At 39.1% G+C, this 21,862-nt stretch overlaps 1 protein-coding gene across 2 annotated transcripts in view; it reads left to right on the forward strand.

The window, feature by feature from the left end:
- Window positions 1-21,862, forward strand: part of LOC149150238 (pectin acetylesterase 12-like) — a 472,224-nt gene that overhangs the window by 369,063 nt on the left and 81,299 nt on the right. For both annotated transcript variants that reach the window (XM_089445272.1, XM_089445271.1), the window contains one exon: window positions 3,592-3,737. In XM_089445272.1, the coding sequence (XP_089301398.1) occupies window positions 3,592-3,737 (146 nt within the window). The remainder of the gene's footprint in view (window positions 1-3,591; window positions 3,738-21,862) is intronic.

Genomic DNA, 21,862 nt, shown 5'->3' on the forward strand with positions numbered 1-21,862 from the left:
ACAAGGAACCTTAAGTCTAGGAATCCCCTTGTCAAGGCATATCCTCCAAACCTAGGCTCAAGTGTCCTCTTAGCCCTTCCTAGAGAGCCTATCACCTTGCTTTGCAAGCAAGCAAGCTATGTATCTCAGCCTCTCTTGTGAATAGGCTTTAGGAATCACCACATATCTTATCATTGATCCATCCATTCTTGTGATTCCTCTCATATTGGGACTCCTCCCATTGGTGAAGGTCCGTAAAGGGCAAGGAGCCTTAACTAAGGTGACAGTGGGTGTTATGAATTTAAAATTCATAAAAATTAAATATTTAAATATTATTTTAATTAATGAAATAATAAGGCATAAATAATTAATTAGCAATTATTAAATTCGATTTGCTTAAAAGAAGAGACAACAATCCCAACAGACATGTCCCTCTAAATGGGCATGGCCAATTAACTCCTATTTATGGAGCACCGCCACAACCTTGTAATCATCCATTCATTATTCAATAAATAAAGTATTACATATGACTGGTTTCATATTAGTAACCCTAAATGTTAACAGTGTGAGCGTACAGTTAAGGCATTCCAATGGTATCAGAGCTCCAGTGGTATTTCCCTACATTGCTAGACACCGTGCTCCAGTGGTATTTCCCTACGCTGCTCGACACCGTGCTCTAGTGGTATTTCCCTACGTTGTCCTTACCCTCATCGTTGTTCCACTTCTCCAATGATCGTTTTTCCTATCCAACTCTTTCGTTCAATTGTTCCCCCTGTTTGTTGCTCAACACTGCACCCCTTCTCCGTTGTGATTCGTCATGTAACTCTCCACTATTAACCATAATCAGCCCTCAACTCTCTGAGTAACCATTCTTCTCGAATCCGTTGTCACTCGTCACAATCCTTCCATTCCTCCATTCCGACAAACAAATTCACGTTAAATGTTGCAGTTTTTACATAATTTTTACGTATTGCATGCCCTATTACGCTAGGTCGGTTGACCCATATGTACCATATCATCATTCCTAGATATTGAAATTTGACATCTTAGGGAGAAATTCCCTCCATTAGGAAGCCTTCTTCATCCATATAAGTCCCTACTAACCCTTGGAAGAATTTAATTTGGTTAAGGAAAAACATTATTTTTGATGTGAAACTCACATGTGCACAAAAGTATAGGTCAGCCTAAAGGACAAATTGGGCTTCCTCCACCACATATAAATAAACTACATGTCACATCACTTTGGAGCATCATCACACATCACATTCTTCTCTTGGATGGTTTGTATATCTTTGAAATTGCAGGTCCAAGGCCACACGTGCGAATGAGAGAGAGGGAGAATCTGTTGACTGAGTTTGACTTTTGTTTCAGATTGTTTTGACCAGTATTGACCATGCAGATTTTGACTTTGTTTGACCGAATTTCTGATTTGTTTGGGAGGTCAAGTTGACTATTAATTTTACTGAGATTTTCTAAGAATTTTGACCAATGCTGAATTTAGATTATGGGCTAGGGTTTCTGCAGGTCAATGAGTTGACTTTGACCGATTTCTATGGGAGTTTTGTTGATTGTTTGACTTGGTTTTACCAATCTTGGAAGGCTGAATTTGCTGCTACTTTGATCGAACTGTTTGGATGATTGTTAACCGTTGATCGTTGATTGATTAGGGGTGTTGCTACTGTTGTTGACTTTGACCAAATTTGCAGACTTTGACTTTGCATCAAATTCGACTTGTTGGCTCATCTTTGACTAGATATTGATTGGTTGGTTTGGATAGTCAAATCTATTGAGCTTTGAATCTTTGTTGATGAACTTGAACATTGTATCTCTCTACTGAACATTGGATGACAATCTAATAGAAGAAGAATTTGGAAAGGGTTTTCCCCATTGTGGGGCTTTTCCCTGGTCTTTGACCAAATCTTGTGTCTTTCTTATTCTTGTTCTTGGCTGTCTTCTATTGTGGATTTGGATTATTGTTCTATCTATAATTGTTTACTGTCATTGGAAGATCGAATTTATTGGATAAAGTGATTGTTAATTGAAGAAGAATCGTTGTAAGTGATTGTGCTAAGCATAGAACACTGGAAAATTAACACTAGAGAGGGATCTCCAATGCCCTAGAAAATTTGGAGAAACTCCCACCTAGGTATTGTTCCTCATCTTGTTGACCAATTTTGATGTAATGCAGGAAAAATTTCAACAAAATCTACCCTTGTTAAGTTGCTTGAAAGTCTCACATACTATTGGGCTACCTTTTACTGTCATTTTCTTGATGATGCGTTCATATTTTGGAAAAAATTCAACATGGCATGTCATCTATATTTTTTGCTGAACATTTTGAGTTAACTTTTTGAATTTCAAAACCACATTCATTGGGAAATGTGAACTGCTAAATTTGTGAGACTACCATGTTGAGAATTGTCTAAGGAATATCGCACCAAGGCCAGTGCCACCTACAGACTAAATGACTCACATAACCATGTTGTAAGATATAGGTGCACCTTGATGTGGTTGGAGTCTAGACTAGCCCATACACTAGTGATCACCCCTACATAACTAAGGCTTCTATAGACCATGAGTCCCAATGCAATCCTATCAAGGACGAAAGCAACTAGGGACATAACTGTAAAGGACCAACTATGGCCGAAAATCACAAGGCCTAAGACACGTACATACAAAGACTCACATGGTTTTTACAAGGCTTTTGACTTACAACGTTAGGCTTATAATTGTGATATTACAAAGTAAAAAAATGTTTGTACCCCTACTAATATGAGGGGTAACAAGTACAAACTTACATTTTATAAGTACAAAGTTTAAGCTTTTGTAGATCACTTGTTAGGCATTGGTCTTATAAATTATCCCCAGTCTTTTATCTTGTTGAGATTTCTAAAACTAATGCTTTCATCTAATAGTAAATCAATCTCCTTTCCTTTCAAATGTGATCCTTATTATTATCAAACGATGGTCTCCTTTATTAACCATAATTTGGCGTGCTTATGTTTTTTATTACTAGCATAAATGTTTAGAAGTTAGTAGTTGGATTGAGCCATATTTCGTATTGGGTTACATAGTACAGAACCCTCATTGTTATATTCACTCCATTCAATTGGATGTTTCACTCCACATTGAAAACATGGATATTTTAATTAATCTTCATAGATGGTTTGTACTTTCTTTAACTATTATAAAGTTTTGTTTTAGTTGTCGTTCTTTTGTATGACAATTGTCAAATGTTGTTATAAACATCTTGTTTCTAGTCATCTTTTTTATGAATATATGCACATTAATAGATGAGTTTGTGTTTTGTTGAATCTAAACGCATGTTAAATGCAAGTGTGACATATATTGTATAATCCATTCTAATGTAAAATGTTGTGTTTCACTTGGGAAAATATGTGTTGTTGATTTATAAAGATTTCATATCGTGGCTTCAAACTTCAATTCCAAGTATAATTCTCAAAAATTAAAATCTATTAAAATAGTTGTTCAATTTTGTAACCCTAATCCTGTGAATAATACTAGCAATGAAAAACTATAATGTTTGATATCTATTCGCTTAAATATTGATGTATCAATGTCAAGTAACTTGTTTCTTCATTTTATGAACAGGTTATAGGATGGAGATGCTTAATGCATTGGAAAACTTTAAGTGCTCTGAAACAGGGGGCATGTTTATTAATTCATGCTTCGTGCATTGCCAATCAGAGTCTCAAAACACATGGTTTGCATCAAACTCTACAATGATGAATAACAAGGTAATTATACTTCAATAGTACAAAGCTTATTTTTGCTTAGTAAAGGATTCAATTGACCTTTATTTTTTCCAAATTTTAAGGGTTCTATTCATTTTGATTAGGCATTATAATCTGTAACCACAATTGCATAATTTTTTTATTCTTGCAAGTTTTGCATGAGAACCTTATTAAGTCGTCTCACATGGATGAAATTGCATTAGTTGAGAATTTGTCAATTAATGGATGTAATGCAATATGATATAACCATAGTTAAGTTTCTTTTTAAAAAACTAGAGTTACAAAAAGATGCATCCAGGTAATGCCCAGAGATTTGCTACCTCTTTCAACCCATGCTAGAAGAGCCAAAAAATCATATTAAGCACTATAATTTGAGTCTCTTGTTGAATTTTTGTAGCTATGGCCAGTCTTCATAATTAATATTTTATCCCTTGATGTATTTGTAGTTATAAATACAAAGCACATTCTTCATGCTATTGTCAAAAGAGGAAATTTAAGGCATGTTCTTCATGTCCTTTACAAAAGAGAAAAATTTGAATTTTTGGAAATTGAATTTTTTGCTCCTAACAAACCAAGTTAGCCCTCCTCCTAGTCAAGTCGTCCCAATCAAAAAGGCACCCATTTGTCCATCCAAAATACCATATAAAGACACTCCTCCATCATTTGTACACACAACTTCATATCACTCTTTTGTTCATGCAAGCTTATTCTCTAAGGTAGACCGAGTCCTATTCTCTAAGGAAGACTGAGGTAAGGTAGACCGAACTGAGGAAGGAAGTTGAGCTCTGAGGCAGGAGGTTGAGATCTAAGGAAGGAAAGACGCTGATCTCTGAGGAAAATCGAAGATGAGTTCTTTCACTGCAGGAGAAGGCCGAAATTCGGCCCTAGCAGAGTAGACCATACCGAGTCTCTTAGGAAGATGTTTGACTTAACTCGGAGGGAGTTGGACCAAGTTTGACCAATTCTACTTTGCTTGTTAGTTTGACCTTGTGATTGACTAGAATATCTAGGTGTATCTCTTGTTGAATTGAGCAATTTCTCTATGGAAAAGGTTGTTGGGTTTTTCCCCCATGTGGTTTTTCCCAAGGTAAATGTTTGTATTCTTGTTTGGCTATCTCATTATGATCCTACTGTCTATTGTTGAAAATATTTTGCGTAATTGCTTAATGGTTAATGTTAACATGAAGAATGTAAAATGAATATCATTAGAAGTAACTACCAACTAGAAGACCTATGCCAAAATCAACATGGTATCACAACTATGGTATAAGAGCATCCTTGAAGAAGAAGAATCAGCGTTTAAGCTATCCTCTAGGGCTTGCTCTATTCTAAACTTATTAGTCAAGAAGCACATCACAAAAGAAGGCCAAGATCTACCTCCTGGTCTAAAGAAAATCTTCACCCTTTTCTACCAAGTCAATGATGAAAGGAGTCCTAATTTTAATAGCATAGATTGCAAGAAGAGCAAAGTATATACTAGAGATATGTTCGTGCTTTTGGTCAAGATTATAAAGAAGTCCAAAATCCTATGCCTCGGTCTTACTACTAGTAGTCCGAAAAGAAACCCCCATCTAGTTGCAAAGCGCCGAGAGGGCCTCAGGATGATCTCAATAGAACAAAAATCCTTAGACACAGCCTCAGAAATCCGAAATACCTTACACACTAAATAAGTTTGTAGGAGGTCAAATTGAAGAGGTTGAGTCCCTTGTTTTCTTGAGAAGTTGAGCTAGTGTCACTTTGGAAAAAGCTACCCAAAGGAGTTTGAAAATATCTTTGTCTAAAGATAAGCCAACAAAGTGATCCTTTGTGCATGAGGTCTACTTTCAATCCTTGATAGGACTAATGTCTTTTGATGAACCTCATGCCCAATTCACCTTGAAGATCTAATATGGCTATGTCATACAATACATATTGTCTAAGAAGAATGATTGATGTTTTATAAATGGCAAGTTTCATGTAACTCATGCTTCTGGTTACCAAAGGCCAAGCAAAGCTATAAGTACGCCTTCCAAAGCTCTAAAGTCTGATGCTTGCAATATAAGGTATGTATCATCACTAACTTTGCTTACAAAGATTTCATTTGGAATAAAATGTTCTTAGACTTCAGCTAGAAGAAATGATCACTAAATAGCCTTGTCAATGAATATGACTAACTTGTATTAAAGATGTTTCACAAGAGATTAAACAGGAATGTGATCTGCCCCCCTAGTCAAATCATAGGACTATGTCAAAGGTTTGTGTTATCCACCAACAGTGGGTGACACCCATAGGAGAAATTTTTCTCCTAGATTGTCTTCATTTGGCAGTCAATAGCCCCTTGCAGCCCCAGATAGCTCGATGTGCGACCATCTCCGCCACGTGAGCTAGCCATTATGTGCCCTCACCCATTCTGTCATGATCGTATGTTTGAAGGTGGGCCTTCCAATCCTAAAGGTATGGCTTTTCATTTATGTAATTGGGTATTTTTGCTTACTTATTATGGACACATGTGGACATGGATTAGTGGGGGGATTCAGCGAAAAGAATGGGCTTGGTTTGTACTCTTGTCCCCTTGTCCAATTTGGTGGTTAGTCTTGTATCCTAGTCTCGTGAGATCTCCTTTATTGGCCACTAGCTTTAGGAGTGGCACTACATGGGAAACCCTGATTTTGGATGCGTGGTCCCGCTTCTCGACACCACATACCTCACTCCCCTTCGCTCATTATAGCCCCTTTCCACATATTTCCCATTTGGATCCACAAGGAGTTAGCCTCCACCTCCCCTTGTCCACACCTTGGGTCGAACCTAGAATGATGCCCCAAAGGTTGATGCAGCTAAAAAGAAAGTAAAATGCATAATTTGGCCACTCTTAATAGGAATTGTACCGCAAAATGCAAAAGATGGTCGGGACATACAAATTTAGCACGTGGGAAAAAGCCAAAATGAGCTCTACCCCCTATCATTATGGCCATCACCCTAGTTCCTGGGGCCCCTACATGAGCCCCTGCACCATTAAGGAACCCATATTTGCCCCAACCCCTGATGGGCAATGAAATGCCCAACCCTAAGTGGATAATCACTATTATATCTTACACATCATCCTCTCATTTCCTAGAGCCCCGAGCAGTTATAAAAAGGAAAATCAATAAAAGGCAAAAGGCATATGAAGAAGGGTGGAAACGAACAAAGGTTGGGGTAATTCATGTACCACGATTGCTCCCTCCATCTATAGACCCTGTGAAAATTCGGAAACCCGAATCCTATTGCAGCAACTGGAAATAATTCTCCTAATTGTTAAATTAATTCTTAACAATTTATTCACTGTGAGCTACAGCAAATACTGAATCAATCACACTGCAACCTACACAAATAAAACTGCGGAAGAAATACTAGCACACACATAAAATAACACAGTTATTTTTGGACCAATGTCCCCAGAAAAACCCAACTCGGGAAAACCAATGTAGCAATTGAGGGTTTTATTATTAAGCAACAGTGAAATCTGAGTACAATAACATGGATGTCGAATACTAGCAATCCTGCAGAGAAAATACTGGCACAAATATCTTGAGGGAAATTACCCTCACTCCAAGCAATCTCGACACTCGACATCTCTCTGAAAATCAAGTCATCCTCCTAGCTCTGCGCAGCTATTGCGTCACTCCAACGCAGTTTTCTACACACTCTACCCTAAACAACTGAAGATCAAGCTGTCCTACCTTTTGCTAACTTGGAAACTTGTCCTGCGAGAATCTGGAAATACTTTCTAACCTCTGGAACTGAAATCCAGCTTCACCCCAGAAAAATCAAACTTGCTCACGGAAGCCTCTGCGCTACCTCTGCATTGCTCCCTGGAGAAATCTCTACATTTCTCTGCAATTGCACTCATTGGATCCAGAATGTCTCCTGCAGCCTCACTGTCTTTGCCCCTCTCTCACTGCTTTGATTTCTCTGGCTCTCTTTCCGGCAACTGAATGTTGCTACTCAGGAAATCGATTTGCTCATGAAATCGAACTGCACAAGTTATTTCTCCAAGCCCCATCGACTTCTTATAATCCTTTGTTGATACTTCAACAACCAAGATTAGATCTTAATCGATGGCTAGGATTAACTTGAAGTCGATCCGTGTGAGTTTCTAGAACATTCACACCTTGACTTAATTAATTCTGATTAATTAGTCATATTCCCTAAGTTTAGACTTAGGAAATATTTAAAAACAGACTAATAGTCTAATTAAGTCATTTCTAGGTGGAATTTCCAGAAACGATTTCTAGTTTTTGGAGATCTCATGTATTCTAGCCTCTCCGATCTCATGTATTCTAGCCTCTCCACAAAAACCAGCTAGAATACATGAGATCGGAGAGGCTAGAATACATGAGATCTCCAAAAACCAGAAATCGTTTCTGGAAATTCCACCTAGAAATGACTTAATTAGACTATTAGTCTGTTTTTAAATATTTCCTAAGTCTAAACTTAGGGAATATGACAAATTAATCAGAATTAATTAAGTCTAAACTTAGGAAAATTAAAATATTAATGGGTATTAATCTAATCAGGGGTGAAACTTCTAGAAAAAGACAGATCAAGCCAAAACGATCTGAGCCTTTGATTATGATTTAATCTAGTTCGTTGGTTGTCCAACAAGAAGATATAAGAAGGGGCTTGAGGGTCCTTTGGAAGACACAAAGAGATTGAGGAAATCGATTTTCTGAAGTGAGAAGTTCTCAGCAGGAAAATCGATTGAGGAGATTTCTTGCAGCAGAGGGGCAAGGATAGCAGCTTCAGGAGAGATAGAGATTCTCAGCCGGAGAATCATCAACAAAGAGAGGTAGAGAGTGATCCAGTAGCCTTAACGCAGGGCCAGAAGGGCCACGCAGAAGCAACGCAGAGGGAGAGAGAGAAAGTCGAAAGTCAGAGCAAAGGGTCAGTTTCAGCAGTCGGAAGTCGAGGTGTGAGACCGGGAGGCTAAGAGAAGTGACTCTAGGCTACTGATCAATTCCCCAGTTGGGTGATGCAGTGCCTGAGAGGGTTGATGCTAGGACAGCATAGAGGCAGCGCAGTGATAGCACAGAGCCTGCCAGGGGCACCTCATCCAGCAGCCGAAACAACCGGGACTTTTTCTCAGTGATTATGTGAGGTAAACTCACAAAGCTTCTGCCAATATTTCTCTCTGTAACTGAATAACCCTGTGAGGTATTCAGTGATGTATTCAGAATTTTCTACTACTTAAAAATAATAAACCCTCAAAGTTGTTGCACTGGTTTTCCCGCATTGGCTTTTTCCGGGGACTATTGTCCAAAAATAATTGTGTCCTATGTGTTTCTATTTTCCTTGCTCAGTTTCTATGTTTCAGAATCATATTTAATTTGGTGTAGGCTGCTTCAGTAATTTACTTCAATGTTTCAAGAAGAAATCTGAAATAAACTTGTAATGTAATTTACAATCTAGGTGAAGTAGATTCAGTTGCTTGCAGTAGGATTCCTGAGATTGTTAGATCTAGGAATTTTCACATCAATGAATAGCGAAACTCCCTCTTCACTATTGAGCACTTTGGCTGATCATTTGTGCTCTGATACCATGTGAAAATTCAGAAACTCGAATCCTATTGTAGCAACTGGAAATAATTCTCCTAATTGTTAAATTAATTCTTAACAATTTATTTACTGTGAGATATAGAAAATACTGAATCAATCACACTGCAACCTACACAAATAAAACTGTAGAAGAAATAAACGTTGGAAGAAATACTAGCACACACACATAAAATAACAGTTATTTTTGGACCAATGTCCCCGAAAAACCCAACTTGGGAAAACCAGTGCAGCAATTGAGGGTTTTATTATTAAGCAACAGTGAAATCTGAGTACAATAATCTGGATGCCGAATACTAGCAATCGTGTAGAGAAAATGCTGGCAAAAATATCTTGAGGGAAATTACCCTCACTCCGAGCAATCCCGGCACTCGACAGCTCTCTGAAAATCAAGTTGTCCTCCTAGCTTTGCGCATCTACTGCGTCACTCCAGTGCAATCTGCTACACACTCTACCCTGAACAACTGAAGTTCAGGTCATCCTGCCTTCTATTGGCTGGGAAACTGGTCCTCCGACACTTTGGAAATACTTTGTGGCCTCTGGAATTGAAATCCAACTTCACCCCAGCAAAATCGAACTTGCTCACTGAAGCCTCTGCGCTGCTCCCTGGAGAAATCTCTACCTTTCTGTAGTGGTTCCAGCTAGGGTACTAGACTGGACTCTATATTTAATATCGACCGAGGTGCGTAAGCTTAGAGGCGTGGTCTAAAATATATAGACATAAAGAATCTCTGGCCAAGTAAGTAGGATGTAGGATACAATGCTTCTTTACGGAAGACCGGAATATGTAGCCTATCATTCACACACCTAGATTACCCTACTGATATGCTTGATTATAGTGCTTGTTATGAGATGCATCTATCAAATCAAATCATGAACCTAAGTATTGTATATGACTGTGGCAATGATTCTAACCTCCTTACAGAGGTATCACTCAGAAAACCCTTGCTTGGTAACCACACACAACATGCAAGATATTTACACTATCAAACTATATAAAGAAAGCATGAATGAACTGTAAAGCAAAACAGAGTTTATGAGATAATGTCTCTATGAATCACACAGGGATCGAATCCCTTACAAGACTCCCTTCCAGATCCTAGTGCTGACCATTCAACATAACCATAAACCGTTCATAAGCGCACACCATATCTATGTAATGAAATTCAAAGGCTGTAGGAATCGAAAGCTTATATAAATGTTATGCAACCCGTATGCTATGCGAATCAACAGCTATGTAAATCGAAACTGTGATGCAAACCATGTGATATAAATCGAAAGCTATGTGAATACTGTGATGCAAACCATATGCGATATAAATCAAAAGCTATGTGAATACTGTGCGAACATGTGATAACTGGAATGTAACAAAACAAGTGAACAGTATACCAGTCGAAGAACGCAGGGCCCGTCCGCGCCTAAGGGTATACTGGTTACAACTAATCAGCTATCAAATCACGCAAGAAGAATACACACGGTCGTGACTATAAATAGGTCTGTGTATTAACTTAAAAACTCTGTTCTGAGAAATACGATTCAACAATTCAACAACTAAACTCTAAACATAACCCTGACTGTATTTACATATGCGTACGCACAGCCATGTCATCGATACAATGAATGTACATAGTGTTTTTGCCGCGTTTATTACATAGCCTTTTCAAAATGTTTCCATGCCAAGTGTTTCAAAAATCAAAAAAGACTAAAATGAAAAATGGAACGATGTTGTTTCTGCTTTTGCCTGTCAGAGTGCCCTGCTTTGACTTAAGTTGACCGCATGCATAGGAGGCTCGATTTGGCTGGGTGAGAGGTGTTTGTCCATGCTTGGACATTCTGCTTTTCGCCCATGCCTTTCGTTCTGGCTCATCTGTTGCGCCACATGTCAAACGGTAAGCTCATTACAGGATGTGGGTACTTCTTGTAATCATGTCATCAAAAACCTCTAATTCTGGAACATAAAACCCCTAAATTAATTTCTATGCAATTTAATAACTATAAAACAATTAATAATCAATATTCAAGGATTTTGAGGGATATATGATGAAAATGTATGGATAAATGATATGTTTTTGGGAAGGAAAAAGGGTCTTAGGATGATACCAACACTTTCTCTGCAACTGCACTTGCTCGATCTGGAATGCCTCCTCCAACCTCATTGTCTCTACCCCTCTCTCACTACTTCGATTTCTCTGGTTCTCTTTCCGGCAACTGAATCCTGCTACTTAGGAAATTGATCTGCTCATGAAATCAAACTGCACAAGTTATTTCTCCAAGCCCCATTGACTTCTTATTATAATCCTCTGTTGAAACTTCAACGACCAAGATTAGACCTTAATCGATGGCTAGGATTAACTTTTAGTCGATTCATTTGAGTTTCTTGAACATTCATACCTTGACTTAATTAATTCTAATTTATTAGTCATATTCCCTAAGTTTAGACTTGGGAAATATTTAAAAACTGAATAATAATCTAATTAAGTCATTTCTAGGTGGAATTTCTAAAAACAATTTCTGGGTTTTGGAGATTTGATGTATTCTAGCCTCTCCACAAAATTTCAAGGCTAGAACACATCCGATGCTACAAAAACTAACACATCAATGTGTGGGCTTCCCTCATTATTGTTACCCTTGTACCATGGCATGTGGCTTGGAGCCTCCCCTGATGCCCCCAATCCATTCCATCATTATATCACATGACACATGTCATTTGAGGGATGTACCTGTTGCACTCAAATTGTCAACGTTTCGAGGAAGCGGAAGTACCAACTTTTTCAACAAGGATCAAATCACATATCAGTAGTCCATGTGTCATGGTCATCCCATTCTGCAAGTTATATATTGTAAATGATCTTAGTAAAACCATGAGTCTAACCTAGGTAAGCCTATAATTTGATGATGAATTCCATCCTAGGAGGTTTTTTAACCTCACTAATTATCGGTGTTTTTCGACACGGTTAATCAAAAGAATTTCCCCTTCCAGCTTAAACCCCCAAAGCTAGGGTGAAATTTATTATCGAATTATTAGGTGAGTCCTAGTGTTTTAGTCGAGTCCGATGTAAAAGTGGTTTGGGAATAATTTAAGCTAATTGGCTAAATTATTCTATTACAAATCACTTGGTTTACTAGAACATATTGTGTCGCAGGAGGGTTATGTGTCTTGAGGGTCTAAGACGAATGTGTATTCCCTCTTTGAGTCTTCTAAATGAAAAATCATATGTATTAGAAGGTTGGAAAATAATCCCCTCATGTGTAAATTAATCAATTTTTCGTGCAAAATAAAATTAAATCCTATGCCAGAAAATTAATTAATTAGAGTCAAGTTAAATTGTCTTAGGTAAATAAATTATCCAAATGAAAAGATTCGTGGGTCTTAAACGAGTCAATTTTTAAAGGTCCTCCACCAAGGGAATATTGTATTTTTCAAGAAAATTTGGACCCTTGGATCTTGGTGGTTAAGTCAAAGTCAATTTTTTGAGGAAATTAAAACAAAATAATTAATTTTGAGCTAATTAAAATGGAATTCAATGATAAATTCGAAAATTCCTCAAAAATTAAAAAAATCAAGGGCTAAGATTAAAAGATCTTGAAGTGTTTATCAACAACCAAGATTATTTTGACAAGGATCAAAGAAACTAGCTATTATTTTTCCATTTAGAGGATTTATCTATAAATTAGAGTCAGTTGAGTCTCTAGTCATCTTGATCTCTGGCTAGAATTGTTGTTGAAGCATTGTGTAAACTATTGTCCTGCTGGGAACTATTTTTTCTACCATAATAAAATACTTTGGGGTGCAACTCGAGGTGTTCTTGTTTCGTTGATCTGTGGTATGTATTGACTATGGGCTTCCTATGTGGTGCTTTATGATTATTATTTTGAGATAATACATAGTGTTTGCAGGTACTCGATCCTTGGTCTCCAAGTTCACAGACTGTGGGCAAGGGTTACTTTGCTTGGATCTCTAGTTTTTATATGGTGGATTTAATCTTTGCTTGGGCTATAGTGATCATTAATTTTTCTGAAGCGTTTTAGCCATTCTTTCAAGTAAAAAATATTATAAAAATTATTTTCTCAAAATCCATTTGAAAACCCATGTATATTTTGTAAATAAAATTGTAAATTGTAATTGTAATTTATTTTTCTAACTTGGGTTGGGGTTTTAGATTTATTTTGTATATATTTGGGGTTTGGGTGCCTCTATTTTCATTTTCGCAGATTAGATCAAGGAGTTAAGTGGAAGAAGAGCTAGATATAGGTCTTTGAGGGTATGATCTGATCTCTTGGAATTTTTTGCAGGGTTCCCACGGAAGAATTTTCAGAAAATCAAAGAGCTGAAGCATAAAAAAATTTGGAGCAAGGGTTTCAAACTTTTCAAGGGTTCTAGCTCGATTCTGCCCTCCTTAGCCTCAACGTATCCCCTTCTGCCCTTTGTGTCTTGGTTTAGGGCCTCTCTAGGCCTTGTCGTGGGGTTTTGAGGCATCGGTCTGCCTCCTCCTCTTCTCCTCAGCCCTCCTAGGCTTGTCGTTAGCCCCTCCTCCTCTCGGCTTCCCTCCTCTTGGCCTCTTCCCCTTGCATCTTCCTCTCCTAGCCTTCTCAGCCTCCCCTCCTCCTCTCGGCCCTCCTCCCTTGGCGCTCACTCCTCCTCTTCCTTGGCCGCAACCCTCTAAGGGCTTACAGCTCCCTTGTGGAGCCTTTAGGCCCTAGGCCCTTGGCCTTAGCCCCCAAACCCTTATTTCACAAACGCTAGCCTCACTTGGAAAAGAGTTGGCCCTTTTTGGCCATTTTCTCCATCATACCCCATTTATCCCCACAAATTCGCTTCCCTTGACCTTCTTCTCCAAGTTTTGGCCTTTTTTGCCCCAAAATTGACCTAAAACCTTAATCTGAAGTTTTAAGGCTAAATACTTGGCAGTTTTGCAATATTAAAGTCTCAAAATTCATATCTCGCAAGCAGAAAGGTAATCCTATGTTAAATTTTCTAATTGTTCTACGTTGTATCAATTACTTTAGCCCAAATTACTTCTTTATTAACAATGCATCCAATTATTAGTAGTATAACCAATCATAAATGTAACTGAAGAAAGAACAATGTATGTAGTGACAAAGAAGACAATAGCACAACCATAAGAGACAACAAATTGGTCCAAGACCAGGGAAAAACCCCATAAGGGGGAAACCCTTTCAAATCTTCTTCTTTAATAGATCGTCATAAAAAGATTTTAGCAGAGAGTACAATGAGCCCAATACATATGTTTGCAGCGGATACTAACAAATCAGATCTACAGATCTATATATCAACAGAGAGAAACATAGATCCACGAGATCACTGAAGTCAACTAAAGCCAAGATGTCAAACCCTAGATCTGAACCCTGGACGCTCTCATCAAAAATGTTTGTGTGCGTCTGAAACTCCCTGGCCACTCTCTCAGATACTGTGTGAGGGCAATTGTGACTGCTCGGACGCTCTCAGGCAGACTTTCTGCGTGTGTCTGGGGTAAAACACACCAAAAACACTTGGACGCTCCCTTACAGTTGTTGTGCGGGCGTTCGGGATGGCCTGGGCGCTCTCAGGACCACTCTATGCGAGCGTCCAGGGACCGATACGTTCAAATCTGCTTCTGAACCCTTGGTCGTTCTCATAAGCATGTCTCCCAGCGTCTGGGCTCTCTGGAAGTTTTCTTGTCCATTCTATGTCAGCATCCAAGGACTAAAATGCCTTGTTCTGTGCTAGCGTCCGGAACCCAAAAAAACCCTAACTCAGAGCGAACCTCACGCCTGTGATTTTGGACGCTTGTGAGAACTCCTTCTGTGGAACTTGTCCAAGCCAAGACAAAAAAAAAGAATAGAAAATGACTTGATCAATGTGATGAAATGAACTTGAGGTCGCTTCTATTTATAGGCTTTTCTGAGGTTTTACTTGGGGTTAAGGTAACCCAAGTAGTTACCCATGTGGTTAGGGCCGACCCATTCCATAATGAATGTATGTATAAAATAATTCAAAACTTAACTTCCGCTTAACCAAATTGGGTGATCTTTAGGTCGATTTTGGTCCTCTCGAAAAGAGGAATTTAATGCAAGCATCATCTCGGTCATCTGAGTTGTTCAATGTGGAATTTGACCCTAGTTGCAAAATTAACACTCCCTCTCAACTAGGAAGAATTCCACCTGCCAATATTTGTCAATTGATCTTCACATCATCCTGTCATGTTGTAATGCTTTGACTGTCTCTGCTCAACTCTATCTGTTGAAACTTTCTCGGATCTAGAAGAAGAAGAATCAGGGAGCAATAGCTTCCACCCATACCGAGCAATAGGATAACACATCATACAGGGGAGCACATCCTCAACCCTGGAATCTCATCAGGGAGCTTACCCTCAACCTGGAATCTCAAAAGGGGAGTAATTCTCAACCCAATCCTATTGCCTACCGATCTTCCCAACAATGACTCTCAATAGTCATGTGGTAGAACACCTACATCATAATCGCCTTGGGTTGTACACCCCAAGTACACTCTCAACTCGTTGGCCAAACGAGGAGCGTACCACCAACAAGCCCTGCTTGTGGGTATGATGCCAACTAGGGTATACTCTGCAAAGACTAGACAGGGGAGCAACATTCTCCGACCCTATAAGGATAGGAGAGAAGCATTCTTCAACCCTATGGGTAACAGATAGGGGAGTACCCTATTATTCAGAGATCCATTAACCCCAGGAGCCCTCTATCTCAATTCCTCACCCTGGGAGTTCAAACAGGGTAGGAAGAGTTGGCTCAGTGTCCTCAATCAGCGTTGCTCCTTATCCAGAGGGGCTACATCCATCAGTCCAAGCTGCTCTCTGAAAACCAAGAACTTTCTTTTTGGTAATTCCTTGGTGAGAATATCTGCAATCTGTTCGTCTGTCGATATGTGATGGAGCCTGATAGCTCCTCTCTGCACCATGTCTCGAATAAAGTGATATCGAATTTCAATATGCTTGGACTTGTCATGGAACACAGGATTCTCTGCCAAACGGATTCCACTCTTGTTGTCGCAGTATATCACTGTAGTATCTAGGACCTACTCAAATAGCTCTCCAAAGAGATTTCTCAACCAAACTACTTCGCAACTAGCCATGTTATCGGAAATGTATTATGCTTCGGCGGTGCTCAATGCTACAGACTTTTGTTTCTTGCTCATCCAGGATATCATGGCAGATCCAAGGCTAAAACAACATCCAGATGTACTTTTCCTGTCGATAACATTTCCGGCCCAATCAACATCAGTGTATCCATGAAGTTGAACATTTCCAGCAGAATATCTCAGGCCAAGTGTCATCGACCCATGCAAATATCTCAATGTGTCGTGCAACTATCCAATGTGCGTGAAGGGGCTCGGTCATGAATTGACTTAGTGTGTTTATTGCATAGCATATGTCTAGACAAGTGCTCACAAGGAACATCAGAGCTCCAATCAGTTGTCTATACTTGGATGGATTTTCCAAGGCTGGTCCTGCAACATATCCACATAACTTCTTGAAGTTCATTTCCATCGGTGTAACCATGGATTTGCATTCAGTCATTCCAAATCTTTCCAGCAATTTTACAACCTATTATCTTTGTGAAAGGAAACTGTCACCAGGCTTTTGCCACACCTCAAGGCCCAAAAAGTAGTGCATGAGACCAAGGTCTTTCATCTCAAACTCAGAGGCTAGCTTCCTCTTACATTCGATCATCAGAGGCTCACTACCTATCAAGAATAGATTGTCAACATATAAAACCAAAATCAATGGCATACCTTGGATGACCTTGAAGTAGAGGTTGGGATCAACATTGCTTCTTGTGAATCTCAGCTTCACTAAGTAACTGTCAATGCATTCATACCAAGCTCAGGGAGCTTGCTTCAAACCATACAATGCCTTCTTCAACCTGCAAACATGTGTTTTTCAATCTTCCACCTCAAATCCCTGTGGTTGTTCAACATATACTTCTTCCTATAACATGCCATGAAGGAATGCAGTCTTTACATCCATCTGATGAAGAGTCCATCCCTGACTTGCAGCAAGGGAAACTATAGAACAGATGGTTGTATATCGAGCCACAAGAGAAAATATGTCATCATAATCTTCTCCCTCTTTCTAAGAGAATCCTCGAGCTACAAACCTTGCTTTGTATTTCTCAATGCTACCATCCATTCCATGCTTGATCTTGAATAGCCATTTTGAAGTCACAACAAACTTCCCATTAGGTCTAGGTACAACATCCCATACATCATTTTTCACAATCGATTCATATTCCTCAGCCATAGCATCCTTCCAAACTTGTTCTTTTATAGCTTCTTCGAATGAGGACGGTTCGGCTTGAATCATAGTGCTCATGGCTACAACATATCCCTAATTCCTGCATGGTTACTTCCTTTCTCTAAATGATCTACGAATGGGAGCATTTCTTTCAGCATTCTGTAAAGTATTGCGAAGCCAAAGTGGTCTCTTCCTAGTAGAAGGATCACTTGGAGGCGGATCTAACAGATCCATAGGCTCCATGGGATCATCATCAATATCAGATTTGAGTACTGAAGGGCCATCTAGAATATCTCAATCATCATTCTCTTTATTGGGGGGAGGAGGCGAAGGAAGATCTCTTGCTTTTCCAAGAGCTGCATCTTCATCAAATGTTACATCCCTACTAATTTCGACCTTCCCCTGACCAGGAATATATGCTTTAGAATTTTCACAATAACCCACAAACGTACCTTTTCTTCCTGTAGCTTCCAATTTGTTCCTTTTGTCCTTCGGCACATGAAAATATATGGGTCATCCAAATACACGAAGATGGTTGATATCAGGCTTGATACCTGTGAATATTTCTTCAGGGGTCTTGTTTTCCAACGCTTGATGAGGCACCCTGTTTTGAACATATACAGCAGTAGATGTAGCTTCGGCCCAAAGGAACTTTGGCACCTTTTGGTCATGGAGCATAGCAGGGGAAGCTTCTAATATAGACTTGTTCTTCCTTTCAGCTAGACCATTATGTTCAGGAGTCTATGGCACAATCGTTTCCTTCGTGATCCCATATTTCTCGCAAAATGCTATGAATTCTTTTGACATGTATTCCCCTCCATTGTCACACCTAAAGACTTTGATTCTCTTTCCTAATTGATTTTTTATCAAAGCTTTGAATTCCTCGAATATTTCAAAGGCTTCATCCTTGTGCTTAAGGTAGTATATCCATGTCTTTCTTGAGAAGTCGTCGATAATGTTGATGTAGTAGAGATGACCACCAACATAATGTACAGGCATCATACCATATATCAGAATGAATGAAATGGAGGATGTCATTTGTCTTGTTCTTACTAGAGGGAAATGGTCCCCTTGTTTTCTTTCCACTTGCACAACCTGGACAAACTCCATCATGATGAGCTTGAACATCAGGAATACCTGAGGCTAACTTCTTCAAGTTCAGAAGTGCATCATGGTGTAGATGAGCCAGCCTACGGTGCCATAACTCGCTCAGATGATTGGTATTATGAACCAATGCTAGAAGAGGTCTTCCAGTGACTATAGAGTCCTTCAAATCTTGATCCTAATGTGAATGCATCTCTCATAGGTGAATAAGTAGGCCAAGTGAAAACGTTTCCTTTGATGAAGGCAACCCTCATCCCTTTATCTTCCAATGTAGATATAGATACCAAATTCTTCATTAATCCCGGTACATACATAACATCATGCAACAGAATTGATTCCCCAGAATTCAACTGAAATTTGACGGACCCAAAGCCTTTCACGGGATGAGTGGAGTTGTCTCCAAGAATGATCTTTAGCTTAGTCTCCCTCTCTACCAGATTAGAGAGGACTTCCTTGTAACCAGAGAAATGATGAGTGGCCCCACTATCAACCAACCAACTATCCCACGAATCTGGTGGAGAAGAACTAGTAAGAGTAGAAATAAGAATGTATTCAGATTTATTTACAACATTACTTTCATACCTGGGAGCCCTTGACTTCTTTTGAGGAGGATGATCTTCTTCACGGTCACTTGAGGAGTCTCTTCTTCTTCTTTCATATCTTCTGTCACGGTTATTTCTTTGATTGTCTTTTCTTCTTTTGTTATTGTAGTTGCCTCTAGTGTTGTAATGTGGCCTCTTTCTTTTCTCGGGACAGTCTCGTGCATAATGACCCTTCTTGTGGCAATTGAAGCATTCAACATGAGATAATGATTTGTCATTCCTTCCTTTTGTATTTTGAGAAGGAGGCTTCCTTGATGAAACTTTGTTTGCCTTCTTCCTTTTGCCATGAGTGATATATGCAGCGAGCTCTCCCTCTTCATGCTTTTGAATTCTTCCTCTTGCTATCATCCTTGATTCTTCTTGAGTGAGCTTCCCAACAATTTCATCAAATGACAGAAAGACATTGTTGTTGCTCACTGTAGTAATGAAGGTTTCCCAAATAGGAGGGAGACCTCTAAGAGTCACAACTACTATTTCCCTGTCAGGCACATTATCTCCAATGCTCTGCAATTGATCTCTGAGGCGAGAGATTCTCATAATGTAGGATTGGACAACTTCTCCTTTGTTCATCTTAGTTTCCTTGAGTTGATCTTTCGAGGTGATGATCTCATTCAAGTTGTTGATTTCATCCATGTAGGCTATCTTGTCATACATATATTTAGACTTTCTTAAATTCACAACATATGCGAGTAAATGATCTTGTAAACCATTAGCTATAATTTGCATTACTTTGGACTCACCTTTCTTATACCTATTCTTGAGGGAAGTGGAAGCATTTTCTGGAGGCTCGAGCATCCTTCTTTAATGTATTCTAGCACATCATTGTTGTCAGCTATGATCTCCAATCTGACTTTCCATGCAACAAAGTTTGATGCATCACCCAACTTTTCATGCTCCTTGAAGGTAGAGGACGACATCTTGACCTTGACTAGGCAATTTGCTTTCTGAAAATGAGGGCTTCAATCCTTGTCTTCTTTTGGGCTTGTCCTTCACCTCAGCTTTGATACCATGTTAAATTTTCTAATTGTTCTATGTTGTATCAGTTACTTTAGCCCAAATTACTTCTTTATTAACAATGCATCCAATTATTAGCAGTATAACCAATCATAAATGTAACTGAAGAAGAAACAACGTATGCAGTGACCAATGTTTTAAAACTCTGACTCCGACACCAACTCAGTCGAGGGTCGACTCCGACTCCGACTCCGACTCAGTATCGACTCGGCTGGCTCGATTTCAATGACTTGATCGTTGTAAAAAATACATTAAATATTTATTTTTTTTATAAAAAACATAATTTTAAAGATTTTCATTCATGTTTCCAAACACACAGCATTAGAATATAGATGGAAGACAACATATGATCAAAGTAGGCTCATGAATATATCCATTATATCAAAATGGCACCCACTGCACTGTCCAATACATACATGATCAAAACAAAAACACATAACCAAGGAGGCTAGAAATGGCCTCTACAACAAAAGTAAACTGTGACCAATATTATTGGCTAGTAACTACTGCCAGAGGAGCCAAGATCATGTGGATCAATCACTGGATCATCATCAGAGTCAGATAGGGGGCCCCATGGCTCCTCCTCATCATCATCTCCAACTGCAACTGTAGAAGTGGTAGCACTAGCAGGCTGTGGAGCAGATGAAAGCTGACATAGACGAGATATGCGGCTGCGCTTCTGTCGTGGCTGAGTAGAGGAAGTGCCTACAACTGGAGGACTTGCTGGCTGTGAGGTTGAGGCTAGTACAAGTGGATCAGGATCTACATTCAACCTAACATTATGTTCGAGTGATGCCTCCCTATGTAAATCCAAATCAAGATCCTCATCAGAATCAAACTCTGTTGGATGACTCTCCACTACGCAATCTGATGTTGGATTAATGTCTTCCAACACAATGGGATCTGAATCAGGTCTTTTGTTGAGAAATTGGTTGCGTCTGAGCCGGAGGTTGTATTGGACATAGACTAGATCATTTAACCGTTTTTTATCCAAACGGTTTCTCTTCTTTGTGTGAATCCTCTCAAAGACAGACCAATTGCGCTCACACCCAGTGGCACTGCAAGTTTGACTCAAAATACGAATTGCAAACTTCTTCAATTCAGGACAATGGCTACCAAAAGTCTCCCACCATTGTGCTGCAAAAAACATAGGAGTGTAATGAGTTAGCTCAACAAAAATACAAATTATATCCAACTTTCAAATTATAAACGATTTAACAAAATTTAAAAAAACTATTAAGAATTTTAAAATTGAAATTTTTGTTTACCTAGCTCATCTGCTTCTCTTGCAATCTTTGCTAGGTTCTTCCCAAAGGTACCCGAGGCATTGTTGAAGGTCGTGACCTGTCGGTGTATCTCCAGCTGATCAGACTCCGATGGGATCATGCGATTAATGCAGTCAATCATTCCATCTCTAACCTCCCCCCTCAAAGCTCCTGTCTCCTTAGCTTTATAATGATACCGTGGGTTCAAAAAATACCCAGCTGCATGTATAGGGCGATGGAGTTGATTGTTCCATCTTTCATCAATGATTGCCCAAATGGGCCCATACTTAGCCACTTTATCCT

This window comes from Pinus tabuliformis, chromosome 9, assembly GCF_031772625.1.
Source record: "Pinus tabuliformis cultivar Carrire ecotype Pingquan chromosome 9, CPIR1, whole genome shotgun sequence".
In the NCBI taxonomy this organism is placed as follows: Eukaryota; Viridiplantae; Streptophyta; class Pinopsida; order Pinales; family Pinaceae; genus Pinus; species Pinus tabuliformis.